This window comes from Hyperolius riggenbachi, chromosome 7 (genome assembly GCF_040937935.1).
Source record: "Hyperolius riggenbachi isolate aHypRig1 chromosome 7, aHypRig1.pri, whole genome shotgun sequence".
Taxonomy (NCBI): Eukaryota; Metazoa; Chordata; class Amphibia; order Anura; family Hyperoliidae; genus Hyperolius; species Hyperolius riggenbachi.
The window spans coordinates 293,842,238-293,861,307 of NC_090652.1; the positions used below are offsets into that span (position 1 = coordinate 293,842,238).

The window sequence follows — 19,070 nt, forward strand, 5'->3', positions numbered from 1 at the left end:
CGTGAAGCCCTATGAGTGCACTGTGCGGCAGTTGCGCGCATGCACAACACGGATATAACCGTGCACTGTTTTTGCGCAGTGATATTAACCCACACTGTGTGTATGCGGCTACATGTAGACAGAGGCGCCAACAAGGATAAAATTGATTAAAATCAGTTTAAAAGGCAATTAACTGGAGACAACGACATCGGGTCTGTACTGTGGCCAAGCGCCTCAGTACAGACTCGATTTCGTTGTTTCCACTTAATTGCCTGATGAAGCGGGATTGTTACCAGCGAAACGCGTTGCATCTTGGAGATTGTAATACACGCGATTTACAATAACGTTCCTTAGTCTGTTTTCCTTCGAGGGAGGTAATTCCACCGAACTTCCCCCTTTTAAACGGATTTTTTTGCAATTTTATCCTTGTTGGCGCCTCTGTATACATATTATAACCAGTCTAGTTCACCCATGGTGGAGGGGTGTATCCCCATTCCTTCCTATCTACAGAGAGCGACTTCTTAAACCTGAGTGGGGTCAGGTCATAATTCTCCCCACCCACCTTGCCAGTGGTTGCCTGGGTGGTAACCCATGTTTGTGAGTATAACTACTGATAATTGAAAATGAAATACTACACCACATTGGGGCTCTTGGTTCTTGTTATTTGTTTTAAGCAGCTACATGTAGCACAGGTTGATGCATCAAAGCCATTTTCTTTTGCAGAACAGAAAGGTCTTTTTTAACTTAAAGTGAACCACACAGCATTTTTAACACCCAAGGCATCTCAATAGCAATTAAATAAGCGTGCCAACTACGTGGCTCATTAATAAAAAAAAAATCAATTTTACCTCTTCTTTTTACATTTAAAAGTTTAGCAGAGGCCTCTATTCTCTTGCTTCCTCTTACTTTTGCGGCCTGGCCGACCACAGAAGTTTCAGGCAAATAAGGTAGATAGATCACTGCTTCAAAGAGTTTACAGAAGTCACAGATGCTATCTTCACAAACCTTATCGTATATAAAAATATGCAAGTGTCCCTGCATCCTCCTTTGTCTCTGTGTCCTTGGGTCCGTGCTTTTTGCACAGACCCGGACAGTCATTGAGACAGGAGGACGGGGACAGAGAGCCGGGCGTGTGTGCACGTGAAGGGTGCGCGCGCATGTGCACATGCGGCGGGTGTGCACGTATGCATACGTTCAAAAAACAGGCCTAGAGCCTGTTTTTAAACAGGCTTCGGTCTACTAGTCTAGGATAAATAATAGGCAGCTAGAAGGGGAGGTAGGAACATGCAGCTCCTATAGTTTTTAGAATCCAGGGAAAAAAGTGGTGCTTGGTTCCCTTTAACTATGCATAAAAAGATTTGTAAAAATTTTACAGATTTTGAAAAATAAAAGGGCAAATACTAGAAAGGTGCAGCGGCCGGTCTCCTGCTGTTTAGCGCTTGTGTTACACGGTAAATGCTGCAGGAGCTGGTGGTGAAGTGTAATGATACTCACTGCTTTGTACTGGAAGAGTTGTGCAAACTCGTTCCTCGTCTCGGCCCGGTGGGCGCTGCGCTGCCAGTGGTCAGGCATGTAGTGGATGTGAGCCAGGATCACCTTCAGCAGCTGCTCCGGACAGAAGACCATGTGCTCCTCTGGGATAAATGACCTGTAAGGAGGGAGATGGGAATTCACTTTCAGGAATCAAATTTCAGCTGTTGTGATGCAGTTTTTCCAGGGGCGGGGCATCACGCTGGAAGCTATCGCATTGAGGGGCTTTAAGAACGACTTCAGGGTAGAAGACGTCACAGGTAAATATAACTTTCCATTACAGGAGGATCAGTAGCCGGGCCAAGACAGAGGCAAGATAGGCTCCGGCCTCAGGGCGCAGTGTAGGAGGGGGCGCATAACTCACTCAGATATCATTCCCCTATTGTGTTTGAAGCAGAGAGAAATAAGAAAAGGGGATACATGGCTGTGCAGGTGCAATCTGCCTGCACAGTGAGCCAAGCTCCGTCAACAAGCCCTTATTGGCGGCTTTGGGGTATTTCAGCGCTGGAACGGCGAGGAGGGGGACGGGGGAGGCCTCTAGATTCTCTAGAAGATTCCCTTTACCCATTTGAGGCACTTTTTTTCACTGCAGGTACACTTTAAGCTATGGTTACTTTGAAACTGTAACCGAGCTCTTCAGACCAAATTAGTCACACAGGGATGGTCCATTTTCAAGCTGCATCCATTTGCATCTAATTAACCATCCCTAGAGGCACACAGTGCGGATAACGGTCAGGGCTACTAACCTGCAGACTGTCACAACGACCCCCAGTAGTGTCACCGTGGTCAGGACATGTTCCACAGCGAGAACGTCTTCATCGTAAACCGTAAGCGCTATAAGCACCGCCAGAACGGAGCCTGCCAGAAATCCTAAATGTTTAGCAGCCACAGCCAGCAGCGGGGACAGGAAGCAGTTCATGTACTTGCTGGCTGGCTTGTAGGCGCGGCTAAGTCTTGCCTGCAATTGGTGATCTAGCTCGTTAAAGTGGCGCAAGTAGCATCGGCCATACAAGGACCAACATCGGGCCCCGAGGCTGCCTGGCTCCCGACGAATCACCTCTGTGTAGCTGAAGAAGGCATACAGGATCTGCCAAACCAGAACCAGAGGACAGAGAACCAGGTTAGCCAGTCCAATCCAGAGAATGCGTTGGGAGAGCTTCTCGGCCAGCTCCAGGCGAGATCCCGCACGCTTGTACTCGGGTTTCAGGCTCCACTCGTTCTGGAAGAGGCAACCAGGGCCCCAGAAGAAGATGAGCTGAAAGTTGTACTTCAAGCCGCGAGTGTAGAAGATTGTGTCGCTCAGCAGGGGGAGCCTGTGCTGTAGGGGCAGTAGGTTCTTATTCACCATGGCCACCATGTAGTTCTTAAAGCGCAGGATTCGGTGGGAAACGTCCAACTCTGACAGTTCCTTCTTATGAATGCAGATCTGGTGCTCCTTCTGGATCTGAACGATTCTGCTTTGGACTTCCTCCCAAGTGTAATAGGGGAGGTCGGCCTGTAAGGGGCAGAAGTAAACAGGGAGATCAGCATTGACTCGATTGAGGCTAGGTTCACATAGGACATAGAGTTAAAATCCGGCGTTTCCGCAGGTGCGTTTATGTTTTTTTCGCACAGATGCGTTTTTAAAGCATTTTGCATGCGTTCTATTGCTTTTGCGGTTCTCTAATACAGAACGCATATGCGCTTTGTATGCGTTTTTACATTTACATATATGCAAATCAATAGAAAGACAACAGGAAGGGGAAATACGTCAGAGATTATTAATTTTGAATTAAAAAAAAGCATTGAAAACGCAATGCATATGCGTTACCATAGACTTTCATTATGTGCATTTTGGCAGTCAGCCTGCATATTATGCAACAATACAAGCGTCTGCAGAATGCTTACTGTAAATCGCAAGTGCAACACTTGTCCTTCTGTGTCCCATAGACTAACATTGCTGCATAAAACCAGGGCTGTGGAGTCGGAGTCGTGGAGTCGGGGCAATTTTGGGTGCCTGGAGTCTAAGTCGGAGTCGGGAAAAGTTGCACCGACTCCGACTCCTAATGAATTTAAACTGTAATTAAAATAGAAAATTTGATAAAATGTTCTATTTCTCATATAATAGTCATCATAAATAATTTATACATACAGTAATAGCTGTGCTTAGTCCACAAAAATGAAATAAACCAATCAAAATTAGTTACTTGTGCTGCTTCAATAAAGCAGTCCCCGTATTTTTAAAGTCAGATGTACACATCTGATTGTGACTGTATATATGATGTGTACACAGGAATCTCATATATACTAAATAACATCTATGCTGTAAGTATAAAGCCTGATGTGTAGCCGTGTCACTAATAGAGATGGTCAATGAGATGAAAATAATTCTGCGTGGATTCTGATTTATGCAAATGTACAAAACTCTTTTCTCATGAAATCAATAATTTGATATGTTAAAATTTGGTTTGGTGACTACGAATTAAATGGTACCTGAGAAGGATGAAAAGAAAAGTTTTATACATACCTGGGGCTTCCTCCAGCCCCATTCAGGCCAATCAGTCCCTCGCTGTTCAACTCCACCACCTGGATCTTCTGCTATGAGACCTGGTAATTCAGCCAGTCAGCGCAGTCCGGACGCATGCCGCTTCCACAGCCAGGAGCGCTCTGCACCTGCGCAATAGTGCTGCGCAGGTGTAGTACGCTCCCGGCGGCGGTGTGTGTGCATGCGCACTACGCCAGACTGGCTCAAGTACCTGGACTCATAGCAGAAGATCCAGGTGGCGGAGGAGATCAGCGAGGGACTGATTAGCCTGAAGGGGGCTGGAGGAAGCCCCAGGTATGTATAAAACTTTAATTTCATCTGTCTCAGAGTTACTTTGTTACACAGTAGTACTATACTCTACATCTGCACTCCCCACAGAGCTGCAGGGAATCCACTGAGAATGCTGTGCACATTGAACACAGAGGTGTGGTCTATCACCCATAAACCTGGTTCAGATTGTGCATAAAGAATGTGTAATAGAGGAAGAATCGCCTCATTTTCCTGCAGAGTACCTGCACATCACTCTTACATGTACCCACAGTTACATTGCCTAGGGCCTGATAGATGTTCTTTGTTCCGGTCTGTACCTTTTACAAGTATTCTTACCAAGGACTAGTTTTAGTCTATGACTAAAGGGAATAAATAAGGCAGTCTCCATATCCTTCTCACTTCAGTTGTCTTTTAAAATTCCTAAGCGTTGGCAGTTAAGAGATGCATTTCATGTTACATACTTTCAATCAACAAGATTGTAACATGCAAATTAGAGGAGTCGGAGTCGTGGAGTCGGAGTCGGTAGAATCCTAAACTAAGGAGTCGGAGTCGGTGGATTTTTGTACCAACTCCACAGCCCTGCATAAAAGGCAGCGTTTCCCGCTCCACAAGCGTTTCTACCATGTGTGCACCCGGCCTCAAAAAGCAATTTCTGATCTGCAGATGTTGAGGAACTGCAGCTTATCAATTAGCTTCTGAATGAAGTGGAAGTTAGATTATTAACCCCTACTTAACACAACCATATATATGTTTTCCCGTTAGTGGTATGCTGTGTTTAATATTTTAGACCAAAGATGAAATTTGAGTTTCATCCCACTTTAACCCTTTCCACATTGCTATTTTCCTGTTGCGCTCGTACGGTCCGCAGTGCGGGATATAAATATAGCGGCGGTTTGCAGGCGCATCTGTCCCCCAACAATGCCCGATCTCTCTCGCCTAGTGTACCCCCCCCCACACACACACACACACACACACACACAGGAAGTACCCCTGAAACCGGAAGTGTGCGATCAATGCTACTAGGAAGTGTCAGATTTCTTGCAGATTACTTGTAAAGTTGCAGAGAGGAGCAATGGCATCCTATCCATTGGAAGTGGAGGAGTGTCTAAATGGTAGCCAGCATTTCATTGCTCTAATGCCCAATCGAAATACAATGATTCAGGAGAGGAAAGGAGAGGCACTGTGCCCTTAAACACACCTTTATATGGTTCCAATGGACATCACATACAGGAGCGTACAGTGGGGGTTAGGTGAGGCCTGACAGCCGTTTCGTGTGCTAACGCGTCATCAGAGGCACTAACCAATCGAAATACCAAAGATTGCATCGTGTGTAGTGACATGAAGACACTAGGTGGCAGGCGTAAAACCACCTATTATTGTGAAACTTGCTCACGCAAGCCAGGATTACACCCAGGAAATTGCTTTACAATTTACCATACCTTGGCCAACTTCTCTGCTACCAGCCATTAGAAGATACCAGACTGTTCAAATAAGGTATTAAATTAAACGTTATAATGTGTTCTTTAAAATAAGATATACTATGTTACTATGTTACGTTCCATGTTACACTGGGATAGAGAGTAAGAGGGAGAGTGCATTTCTGTAAAAAACACAAAAAAACTCAGAAAACTTTAGGAAAAGGTTCAGAGTGGAAAGGGTTAATCAATCTATGAATGTCAAGCGCTTATCCCCCTTTATGGTTATTTTGGATGGAGGGTAGCGGAAATTCCAAATGCCGCCTGTCTCAACCCGCCAGTGAGAAAAAAGAAAACTCTAAGTTTAAAGGACCACTGTCGGCAAACATCGCACAATTTAAAATACATGCAAACACATAGAAATAAGAAGTATAGTATGTTTCTTACAGAGGAAAATGAGCTATACATTTATTTTCTTCTATGTTGCTATCACTTACAGTAGTTAGTTGAAAGCTGACAGAACTGACAGGTTTTGGACTAGTCTATGTCTTCATGCGGGATTTTCAGTATTGCAGTTATTCATTACAAAAGCACCTCCTGGAAAGCATCTATACAAAGATGCTGGCTGCCTCCCTACCTATTTTCTGGCAGGTGGACCGAGCAACTGCTGTTCGCTAAGTGCTTTTGAATAACCCGCCCCCCCCACACACACACACACCTACCTCAAAAAACAAAACACCTGAGAATCCCCCATGAGGAGATGGGATAGTCCAAAACTTGTCAGTTTTCTACTACCTACTGTAAGTGACAGCGACATAGGATAAGAGTAATTTCTAGCACATTTATGCGTTTTCATGTATTTTAAATGTTACAATTTTCTGCGATAGTGGACCTTTAAAGGACAACTGTAGTGAGAGGTATATGGAGGCTGCCATATTTATTTCCTTTTAAGCAATACGAGTTGCCTGGCAGCCCTGCTGATCTATTTGGCTGCAGTAGTGGCTGAATAACACCAGAAACAAGAATGCAGCTAATCTTGTCAGTTCTGATAATAATGTCAGAAACACCTGATCTGCTGCATGCTTGTTCAGGGGCTATGGCTGAAAGTATTAGAGGCAGAGGATCAGCAGGATAGCCAGGCATCTGGTATTGCTTAAAAGGAAATAAATATGGCAGCCTCCATAGCCCTCTCACTTCAGTTGTCCTTTAAGTACAAATGGAACCGTGCATATACATATTTATCTCATCAAGTCACATGACACTTCAGGTGCCCTTTAAGTATGTTTGTTTGTAGGCTTATAAGCTTCTATCAGGAATCCACAGTACACGGCAATGCATGCAGTAAGGGTAATTGGGCCCCATACACACCATAGGAATACGCAGAGCCTGTATGTAGAAGTTATAGATCTCCCAATAGCAGCAGATGTTGTATATGAACTTTATCAGCCTGTGAATCCAGAAGACTCCGGCAATGACCAGGAGGGAGGTCAGGAACCAGTTTTGTTGTATCCTGCAGACAACCAGAGAACACGGCAAACAAATCATTATTGTAGTTCTGGCCCACCTATCAACTGAATGTCCTGGTTCCTTATAGAAGAATCCACTAAAGAGACAGTGACACCACCATCGTGTCACCACTACTATGGTGTCACCAGCCCCTGACTAGCCTCTCAATAGGATTACACTGGGTATCCACTACAGGTAGTGAAAACAAAGGTAAAGTGTTCCCAAGGCAAACATTGGTTACAAAAAACACACCGTACTTACCTAAGAAGAGGGAAGCCTCTGGATCCTAAAGAAGCTTTCCATGCTGTCCTCCATCGCCCCCCCCCCCCCTCCCCCCCAAAAAAAACACAACAACAACAAGGGTTTTGTTCTGTTTGAGGGTTTTTTGCCTACGCGAGAATTACTTGGTTTTCCTTAATCATTTGACCTGCTTCTGTCATTTTTGCAATGCTGGTTTTCAACCTATACTTGGCTAACCTATACTGGGGCACCTATACCTGGCTAACCTATACTGGGGCACCTATGGCTGGCTAACCTATACTGGGGCACCTACACCTGGCTAACCTATACTGGGGCACCTATACCTGGCTAACCTATAATGGGGCACCTATGGATGGCTAATCAATAGCCTATACTGGGGCACCGATGGCTGGATAACCTATACTAGGGATACCAATACCCGGCTAACCTATACTGGGGCACCTATACCTGGCTAACCTATACTAGGGATACCTATACCTGGCTAACCTATACTGGGGCACCTATGCCTGGCTAACCTATACTGGGGCACCTATGCCTGGCTAACCTATAATGGGGCACCTATGGATGGCTAATCAATAGCCTATACTGGGGCACCGATGGCTGGATAACCTATACTAGGGATACCAATACCCGGCTAACCTATACTGGGGCACCTATACCTGGCTAACCTATACTGGGGCACCTATACCTGGCTAACCTATACTAGGGATACCTATACCTGGCTAACCTATACTGGGGCACCTATGCCTGGCTAACCTATAATGGGGCACCTATGGATGGCTAATCAATAGCCTATACTGGGGCACCTATGGCTGGATAACCTATACTAGGGATACCAATACCCGGCTAACCTATACTGGGGCACCTATACCTGGCTACCCTATACTGGGGCACCTATACCTGGCTAACCTATACTGGGGCACCTATACCTGTCTAACCTATGCTAGGGATACCTATACCTGGCTAACCTATACTGGGGCACCTATACCTGGCTAACCTATAATGGGGCACCTATGGCTGGCTAACATATACTGGGGCACCTATACCTGGCTAACCTATACTAGGGATACCTATACCTGGCTAACCTATACTGGGGCACCTATGCCTGGCTAACCTATACTGGGGCACCTATGCCTGGCCAACCTATAATGGGGCACCTATGGATGGCTAATCAATAGCCTATACTGGGGCACCTATGGCTGGATAACCTATACTAGGGATACCAATACCCGGCTAACCTATACTGGGGCACCTATACCTGGCTAACCTATACTGGGGCACCTATACCTGGCTAACCTATACTGGGGCACCTATACCTGTCTAACCTATGCTAGGGATACCTATACCTGGCTAACCTATACTGGGGCACCTATGGCTGGCTAACCTATACTGGGGCACCTATACCTGGCTAACCTATACTGGGGCACCTATACCTGTCTAACCTATACTAGGGATACCTATACCTGGCTAACCTATACTCAGGCACCTATACCTGGCTAACCTATACTAGGGATACATATACCTGGCTAACCTATACTGGGGCACCTATGCCTGGCTAACCTATACTGGGGCACCTATGCCTGGCTAACCTATAATGGGGCACCTATGGATGGCTAATCAATAGCCTATACTGGGGCACCTATGGCTGGATAACCTATACTAGGGATACCAATACCCGGCTAACCTATACTGGGGCACCTATACCTGGCTAACCTATACTGGGGCACCTATACATGGCTAACCTATACTGGGGCACCTATACCGTCTAACCTATGCTAGGGATACCTATACCTGGCTAACCTATACTGGGGCACCTATACCTGGCTAACCTATACTAGGGATACCTATACCTGGCTAACCTATACTGGGGCACCTATGCCTGGCTAACCTATAATGGGGCACCTATGCCTGGCTAACCTATAATGGGGCACCTATGGATGGCTAATCAATAGCCTATACTGGGGCACCTATGGCTGGATAACCTATACTAGGGATACCAATACCCGGCTAACCTATACTGGGGCACCTATACCCGGATAACCTATACTGGGGCACCTATACCTGGCTAACCTATGCTAGGGATACCTATACCTGGCTAACCTATACTGGTGCACCTATGGCTGGCTAACCTATACTAGGGATACCTATACCCGGCTAACCTATACTAGGGCACCTATGGCTGGCTAACCTATACTGGGGCACCTATACCTGGCTAACCTATACTGGGGCACCTATACCTGTCTAACCTATGCTAGGGATACCTATACCTGGCTAACCTATACTGGGGCACCTATACCTAGCTAACCTATACTAGGGATACATATACCTGGCTAACCTATACTGGGGCACCTATGCCTGGCTAACCTATACTGGGGCACCTATGCCTGGCTAACCTATAATGGGGCACCTATGGATGGCTAATCAATAGCCTATACTGGTGCACCTATGGCTGGATAACCTATACTAGGGATACCAATACCCGGCTAACCTATACTGGGGCACCTATACCTGGCTAACCTATACTGGGGCACCTATACCTGGCTAACCTATACTGGGGCACCTATACCTGTCTAACCTATGCTAGGAATACCTATACCTGGCTAACCTATACTGGTGCACCTATGGCTGGCTAACCTATACTAGGAATACCTATACCCGGCTAACCTATACTAGGGCACCTATGGCTGGCTAACCTATACTGGGGCACCTATACCTGGCTAACCTATACTGGGGCACCTATCGCTGGTTAACCTATATTGGGAAACCTATGGCTGGCTAACCTATACTGGGGCGCCTGTGGTTGGATAACTTATACTGGGGTGCAATTTTTACACCCTCGCCCTGGGAGCAATTTAGCCTATAAACTGCCTTGCATTTGGCCACTTAAAATAGAAGTACACTGCTTTAGATTTGTTGGTTAAAAAAGAGAAAATACCGGTCTCGGCAGACTCCCGGCAGCAGGAAGGCGTCCGGCAACGTCACCTTGTTGTTTTCACTTTGACTGTGGTTAACCATTTTGTTTGCAAAAAGGATGTCATAGTCCACACAGCTGACCAGGAAGGTGGTGAAGCTGACAACAAAGATGAACTGCCTGCAGGAGACAACACAAGACTTGTCAGTAACAGACACGATATGTACATACACACAACTTGTCACATGGGAAATGTTATCCAGAGTTCCCGAAAGCACTAAGAAATGTTTCTGTCACATGTGGCTGAGGCAGAATAAAGAACTAGTTATCTGAAGTAAAAAGAAGGGGTATTATTGGTAAAAGAGAAAGGAACTTATTCTATACAGTCTTTAGATACTTAAGAGTCAGGGGTGATTCTTCCATGAAGCAACATGAATAGAGTGCTTCAGGGTGGCGACAATTGGAGGGCAGCAAGAGGCGACTCCCCTCCTCAAATGTCCCCCTACTCGCACTTCCTGTCTCCCCCTCCTTAGATGCGTGGTGCGCTTCATTCACCTGCTCTCCGTGTTCCAGTGATGGAATGTTAATCTGCCTGTCCAGCTTCCTGTATCCATGGCTACAGCGGTGCCTCATGTGACCGGTTACGTGCTGCCGGGTCACATGAGGCGCCACTGCAGTCAGAGAGGAAGCAGGACTTGTGCAGCACATACCAGGCATCCTGGGGATCAGAAACTGCAGGCCAGCAGGTGGAGATGCTGTCCTGGAAGGACCAGAGGGAAGTAAGCATAGTGCCAATGCCTGCAATGCACAGCCCACGATGTGTCTCTTTTGCACACGGGAGGGGGGGTAAGAGGGGGGGCATGAGTGATGCGGCGCTGGTGCAGTACATACCCGGCATCCTGGGGGTCAGATGCTGCGGGCCAGCAGGGAGGAGATGCTGTATTGGAGGAAGCAGGAGGTATGTGTAGTGCCTGCAATGCACAGCCCGATGTGTCTCTCCTCTCTGGTTTTGCACACACGCGTATAGGGTGGGGGTTGGGGGGGGTCCTCACAATGTATTGCTTCAGGTGGCAAAGAGTCTAGAACCAGCTCTGCTCTGAGTCATATAATGACTTACCTAAGGTAGAGACCAGTAACTAACATGAAAGGAACTTGGGATGCCTGCAGCAGCCAGAGCCTATTGCGCTCATACAGAGCAGAGTACATGCAAAGTGCACTGCAGTATGTATAACTAAATGTCCACGCTCCGGCTCCCTTCCTCTAGTGCCTCATGCAGCTTATAGACTGGCCACTAGAGCTCTATGCTCATTGTCATGTGACCGCAGGAAGCCTGGAGCTCTAGTGGTCAGTTCAGAAGCTGCACAGCACACTAACGGAAATGGGGACGGGTAGCCATACATGCGCACTCTATAAACTGGCGCTCTGCACGGGGGAGGAGTGAAGGCGGCACATTAAGGGCGTTGGCCAATCAGTGGGTCACAGGTTTTGGCCTAATTTTTAGGCCATAAGTGGTGGGTCAGCAAATGGGCAGGAGGGCTTATCTGTGCCTATATACAGTAATATGTTAGGACCTCAGAGTATAATGTATACAGTCTCATTCAAAAAGAGTTAGAGACTGATAGGGGAATAAAGAGTAATAATCATGTATCAATGACGTATCAATAGTAAGGACTAGTGTTCATGGACCACTGAGTGCAATTTGTTTTCAGTTTACATTCAATTCACGTCCCAGTAAGTGACTAATTAACAACAAAAACAATAATAATGAAGAAGAAAGGTGAAGAAGTAAGAAAAAAAGAACAGAGTAGGAAAAAGAAAGTGTAAAGAAGAGACGATATTGTCCCTGTACACCAACCAGCAGCTTCAGTGGCCCTGCTCTTTGACTCATGTTAGGGGTAGTGCACAGGGACCTTTGACTTTAGCTAAATTGTCATTTTAACATTAATTTCACTGAATGTCAGCAGCAGCAACTGTAAGCCAACTGCTCATCATTTCCTAGATGCACATGGGCCTTTTCTTCAGTCTGACTCGGTTCTAAGCTGCGTACAGTTTTCATTTAACTGGCATACAAGTCAAAATGACTGGCATAAGAGAATAGGACAGCGGTGACACGCGCTAGCAGAGCATTAAGAAATAAACAGATTTACAGCAACTCGAAGATCTCTCCTATCAGCATGCAGGTGAAGCCGTTCTTCTGGTGCAGATTGTACACCTGGAGGGTGAGGGTTAAGGAAGGTGTTTAGTGTACAGTATGTGCTGTTGAGCGCAGGATATGGGTGTACGCCAAAGCTATGCATACTCTATCACACGTATGTCTGATATAGGAAGCGTTTCACCCTTTAGGAGCCAAATAAAGTCAAACATTATTTGGCAGCAGGACTGAATTTTTCCTGCAGCTTGGGAAGTCCGCCTTCCCTAGCCCGGCAGGCTAGCAGTGTATGCAGAGTGGTGCATAGAGCTTTTATAGTTACCTGTCCGGGCGGCTGGATCAGTTTCTTCTTCTTCCTCCTCCACTGGGGCGGCAATGCAATCTTGACTTGTCTGCTTGGTTCTGATCACATGATATCTGATCGGGATCCAGGCATCCATGTCAGAGTTACAGCGCCACCCTGTGGTGGAAGAGGGGTGATGGAAGAGACTCTTCCGTCTCTTCCATGGGTGGGGCTGTAACGCTGACATGGACGCCTGGATCACAATCAAATGTCATATCATGTGATCGGCAGGGCCTGATTTAGGCCAAGGCCGCCTAGGCCATGGCCTAGGGCACCACAGGAGGAAGGGCACCAAAGCAGCAGGCTGAATTTATGCAGCATTTGCAAGCTTGGAAATGCTGCAATGCAGGGAGATCACGCGAGCGCCTGACCACAGTACTCTGCTGCCAGCGGCTTGTGCAGCGGCCACCTTGCTCCCTGTGCACATTTGCATTGTGTTGGGCAGCTACTGACTTGGGCAGCATTGGAGACGGAAAGGAAGAGGAAGCTTCGGCACTGGAGACAAGAATAGAAATGAGTGACACTAGTGAATGCTGCGGTGTGAAGGCGAGCTGGCTACCTATACTGAAAGGGGGAGAGGGGGGGGGGGAGTGAGAAAAGGAGGTATTAAGGGAGTCATCTGGCTACCTATACTGGAGGGAAGGGGGGGAAGGGTCATCTGGCTACTTATATTGGGGGGGGGGTCATCCTTTAAAAGTTAAGCTCCTCTGAAGGAGAATGACATGAATCACTTTTAAAGGATCCAGTCAGGAGCCTATTTACTTCCTGCACCACAGACCTCCATATCTGTACACTGCAATCTTCACAGAGAGCTGTCCATGCCCCGCCTCCTTGTAGTCTGAGCAGTACAATTACGCAAAGGCAACAGTTACCACAACTCCTCCTTCAGAGATTGAATTAAAGCTCATCAGCTGAACTTCATCGGGTGGTGATGGGACAACTGAAGTGAGAGGCTGCCATATTTATTTCCTTTTAAACAATACCAGTTGCCTGGCAGCCCTGCTGGTCTATTTGGCTGCAGTACTGTTTGAATCACACCAGAAACAAGCATGCAGCTATAATCCAGTCAGATCTGAAAATAATATCAGAAACCCCCGATTTGATGCATGCTTGTCCAGGGTCTATGGCTAAAAAGTATTAGAAGCAGAGGATCAGCAGGATCAACAAAGGAGGATCCGCAGTCACAGCGAAGTTGTAAAAGCTGGTATTCTTTATTGAAAAACGCCACAAAAAATGACACATGTGGGACCACAAAAAGACTGACGCATATCGGGCTCAAAATCTGCCCTTAATCATAGTCATGACTATGATTAAGGGCAGATTTTGAGCCCGATACGCGTCAGTCTTTTTGTGGTCCCACATGTGTCATTTTTTGTGGCGTTTTTCAATAAAGAATACCAGCTTTTACAACTTCGCTGTGACTGCGGATCCTCCTTTGTTGATTCTACTTCTGGCGTGGCTTGCCTGATCCTGCACCGGTGGAGTGTTTGCCTTTTGGGGGTTTCAGAGCGTTTGGCTTTCCATTCCAGAGGATCAGCAGGACTGCCAGGCAACTGGTAATAAATATGGCAGCCTCCATATTACTCTCACTTCAGCTATCCTGTAAATGGAACCTTAAAGAGAACCAGAGATGAAGAACCCTCATGTATTTTACCTTATACATCAGTGGGAACATGACAGTAAACACCTAATCTGCTCTTTGTTTCATTGTTCCCTGTTTAATTTGCCTGTTATCACCTCTGATAAGAATCCCGACTGAACAGTCGGTCTGGCTTTGCTACAGAATGATTATAGCTGAGACTGTGTTCTTTGGTGTCTTTTCAAGTCCAAGCCTGCCCCCTGCTGGCTCTGCGCAGGAATCATTATAGCTGAGTCATTATAGCAAAGCCAGACTCAATGCTCAGTCCGGGATTCTTATCTCAGTTGATAACAGACACTTTTAGCAGTGAGGATGAAACAGAGAGCAGGGTAAATGTTTTCTCTAATGTTCCCACTGATTTCTATGGTAAAATATACGAGGGTGCTTCGTCTCTGGTTCACTTTAAATAAGAAGGATATGGATGTTTCCTTTTAAACAATATCTGCTGATCTCTTTGGCTGCAGTAGTGGCTGAATCACACACCTGAAATAAGCATGCAGCTAATCCAGTCTGACTTCAGTCAGAGCGCCTGATCTGCATGCTTGATGAGGGGCTGTGGCTAAAAGTATTAGAGACACAGGATCAGCAGGAGAGTCAGGCAACTGGTATTTTAAAAGTAAAAAAAAATCCATATCCTTCTCAGTTTAGGTTCCTTTTAAAGCAGAGCTTTTTGCTGCACATGCTTAATTTGATGCATGAAACTTAACTCCTGAGGATTTTGTATACTTAAAACTGTAGTGCCTGAAGTTGGGCTTTGAATTAAGGAAAAATACATTTTACACCATAAAGAGAAGAGAATATACCACGGGTTGTCATACTTTATACTAATATTTGACATTCTTTTATAGGATATACCGTATATACTTGAATATAAGTCGACTACAATGTTTGACCCTCTTAAGCTGGATTTTTTTTATTATTGACTCAAGTATAAGTCTACCCAGCAAAGTTAATGGCTGCACTTTGAAATCAGGAAGAATTAACAGCTGCACTTGGGGCCCAGGAGGGGTTAATGACTGCACTGCATACATTATTGCAGCCATTAACCCCTCCTGTCCCTTAAGTGCAGCCAATACCTCCTCCAGGCCCCCAAGTGCAGCAATTATTCACCCCTTTATGCAGCCCAGTATTTCCCCCTCTGCCCCTTTCCTTGTTAATAGTTGTGGCCAAAAAGACTTTCACACCTGTGTTTTCTTTGCATTTCCCTTATAAAAAAATTCTCACTTACCACTGGGTACATCGCTATAAATGGGAATGTTACTATTAGTACACACATTAGTCCGTGTGCCCAGTGTTGCCAGTGACTCGTGTATAAGCCCGACTCCTATACTTTTATTTAGTGAGTCAGACCTAAATTTCTAGACTTATACTCGAGTATATACAGTATACATATTCTGCACAGCAGGAGCACATAATCTCTGTGATGCACAGGTAAAAGGATACTCGGGAGAAGAAGAGGTCCAGGTTCTCAATGTGGTTCCATGGAGCTAGGACAGAGAAAATTACATATTATAACATGTTACATACATATATACAATGTTATACAATGATTGTATAGTTAGTGTTACGAAGCCAGTAGAAATAATACCTGGTCTCTCAGAAGGGGAGGAGAATGCCTTATAGCTAAACAACCTAGGCTAAGCATCACTGGTAGGGTGGGGCTACATACCAAATATACAGCATATATAGATTTAAGTGTTTCTGATGCTGAAACCAGGATAATTAACATAAAAGTGGGTATCCTAAATAATTTACTGCATTCTACTATACGTTACTACAGGGCCTCTTTAATACAATACAACCAATACTTTATTTCTCCCATAGGACTCAAGGGGAACACATTCAAGCTTCAATGCATTGAGTGAAATATATGTCCATACAGTGCTCTACCATGGAGAGACAGTGATGGAGTACTTACATTTGCTGCCCTCTGGGACATGTACCAGGAGGTCATCCTCTCCCAGCGGGGAGTCTGTATAGGAGGCCTCCAGCCTCTGGTACGGGGTGTCAAACACCGCCATGTCTCTAGCCTCTCACATCCAGACGTCAGCATTCACAAAGGCGGAGCCACTGCAAAACAAGGAGGAGCATGTGAAGTCAATCTGCTAGGTGTTAGGCACATGGTAGGCGTACCCCAGGGGGTGCTTTACTTTCCCCACTTCTCCCCTTTCAGTGGTTGCTAAAGGGATGGAAGTGAAGGGAGGTGACCCCGCCCTTATCTTCCTATCTCCCACCCCCTCAGCCTTGTCTCCACCCAACACTGTGCCTCTACACAGATGAGCCTCTGGACTCAACAACAGAGGGCGGGGCAACAGAGAAAGTGGTCAGATGATCTCTCATATAATCCCCTTCTAATAAAATACATTACATTTTTCAACCTCCCCAAAATGCACCAAGTACAAACATTATCTAGGGATTCATTGCACAAGCACTTTTAGGGCGATTTTGGAAATCGCCGGTGCTTAAAAAAAAGGCGAAAAACGCCCTTAGTGCGCACCCAAGATGCCACCCTGCAGTGATAGGGCTCTTTTCCACTAGCAGCGATTCCATCCAAATCGCAAAACGCTAGTGATTTTTAAATCGCTAGGGTTGCTAATTTAACATAGGAATCGCGGTAGTTATTTTCGATTCGTTTTTCTGCAAAGCGCAATCACTTTCTTGAGCGATTTTAAGAGCGATTGTGCAATGCAAATGTGTTTTGAATGAAAAATCGCATAACAAAATTAATGAAAACATTTGCAATCCCTGGCGTTTGTGATTTGCGTTTGCTAGTGAAAAAGGGAGTTTTGCCTAATGACTCCTTACTGTATAGGTACTGACCCTAACCAGGATTCAAACCCTGGTCTCCCACATCAAAGGCGGTGCCCTTAAGGTGGCCACACACACCATACAATTTTTTAAATATCTGTTCAATTTAAGAATTGCAATCAAATCTTTCTGACCGATTGTAACATTTCAAAAATATGACCAATGTACCACACACCTGTGTTCAATTTTTTCCCCAATTATGATAAAAATGATTGGAAACTGAGAAAGTTCCCTGGGTGTGTATATTAATAAATTGACAATCTAACACACACCATACAATCTTTGGAGAAATTGCAGAAAAATATCTGGCATTCCAGATAGATAACAAAATCGAAAAAAAATGGGAAATCCGATCGGATTTTTCAGTCGAATGAAAAAAAAAAAAGCCTTCAATTTTTTGGGGAGATCCGATCGTTTTTATCGAATTGCCGTAAAATCGGATCACTTTATTGTATTGTGTGTGGCCACATTTACCCAGTACACGATCCAACTTGATTGCTGGCTTAGCTGCTAGCTATCTGTTGCTGTGGTTTGAACGACGAGGTTGTCTATTTTGGTGACATTGTATGCTCAACATCACTTGAATAAGTCAATGATTATCTTATATCATCTAAATGGAAACTTTATGCACATGTATGCATCCCTCCCAATATTTTGAGATAAGAAAGAGGACCACGCCCCTGACACACCTCTAACCACACCCCCACCACACCCTTCGTCATGCATATCCCAAAGAACTGAGAAGCAAAAGATGTTGTTTAATCATTCAAACCACACCATAGTATGGATGTAATTGAATAATTGCTACATGTGTATTTTAGCTTTGTTCAGCTACTTTGCTTAGCTGTAGTACAGAGGCTGCTGCCAGCAATATTCAGTGCCAAGCAACGCCACACAAGACAGGGAGATGCCAAGCACAAATAATGGCATAACAAAGGTTTCTGGGATTCTAATGAACATTTGTTTCAGGCTTTTTAGACATCATTAGTGTGAAGCAATGCCTGGAGGGAACAGTGAGGGGGAACCTGCCAAGCATGAAACAGCTATAGTCAAATAGCCCTGAGAAGCGCTATGTCTGCATTACGCCCCAGCAGTCCTGTGTATACAACTGGCAACAAGGGAATATTGATAATCCGAATGTCTCCACTCACCGTGCTTACATGTGGAATACATCCCTCGCTTTCTGCATCTGTGATTAACACACATCACATCGAAATATAGTCCATCGTAAGGTGCTGCTGCACTTCAGTGCATGTTAAAGAGGACCTGTGCCCAGCTGTTTATGGAGCAAAAGTCAGGCCTGAGTCATGACATATCCCACCAGCATCACGTGACTAGAGATGCTGACAGTGGTGTCATAGTGATGAAGGAAGGAGTGGACAAAATTCACAGCTCACACCTGAGTCTTTCAAGTTGGACACATTTTTACTTTAAAGTGGTCTAACGCCCAGCATTTCAACTTTGCTTTAAAAGATTGCTTACAGCTTAGAAACTATTATGCCAGATTTTTTTTAAGCAGAAATTCACTGAATGGGTTAAACATGACATTTTAGTGTTGCATTTAGCTAGAAATCCGAGTTGTGCTGAGGTTTAGATACAAATGTATCATGTTTGGAATGTAAATAAACAAAAGCCTGTCTGAGAGATCACAGAGGGCTTCCCAGACAGGCTTTTCAGAGGTTTATTTGTATTCCAAACATGGTACATTTGTATCTAAACATCAACACAGATGCAG

At 45.3% G+C, this 19,070-nt stretch overlaps 1 protein-coding gene across 1 annotated transcript in view; it reads right to left on the reverse strand.

Moving 5' to 3' along the window:
- ATG9A (autophagy related 9A) overlaps window positions 1-19,070 on the reverse strand; it is a 52,091-nt gene that overhangs the window by 19,562 nt on the left and 13,459 nt on the right. Inside the window, exons 4-10 of the mRNA XM_068245968.1 lie at window positions 16,446-16,597; window positions 15,971-16,014; window positions 12,544-12,608; window positions 10,421-10,576; window positions 7,087-7,228; window positions 2,256-3,004; window positions 1,474-1,627 (exon numbers count right to left, since the gene is read on the reverse strand). Coding sequence (XP_068102069.1) covers window positions 1,474-1,627; window positions 2,256-3,004; window positions 7,087-7,228; window positions 10,421-10,576; window positions 12,544-12,608; window positions 15,971-16,014; window positions 16,446-16,548 — 1,413 coding nt within the window. The 5' untranslated portion in view covers window positions 16,549-16,597. The remainder of the gene's footprint in view (window positions 1-1,473; window positions 1,628-2,255; window positions 3,005-7,086; window positions 7,229-10,420; window positions 10,577-12,543; window positions 12,609-15,970; window positions 16,015-16,445; window positions 16,598-19,070) is intronic.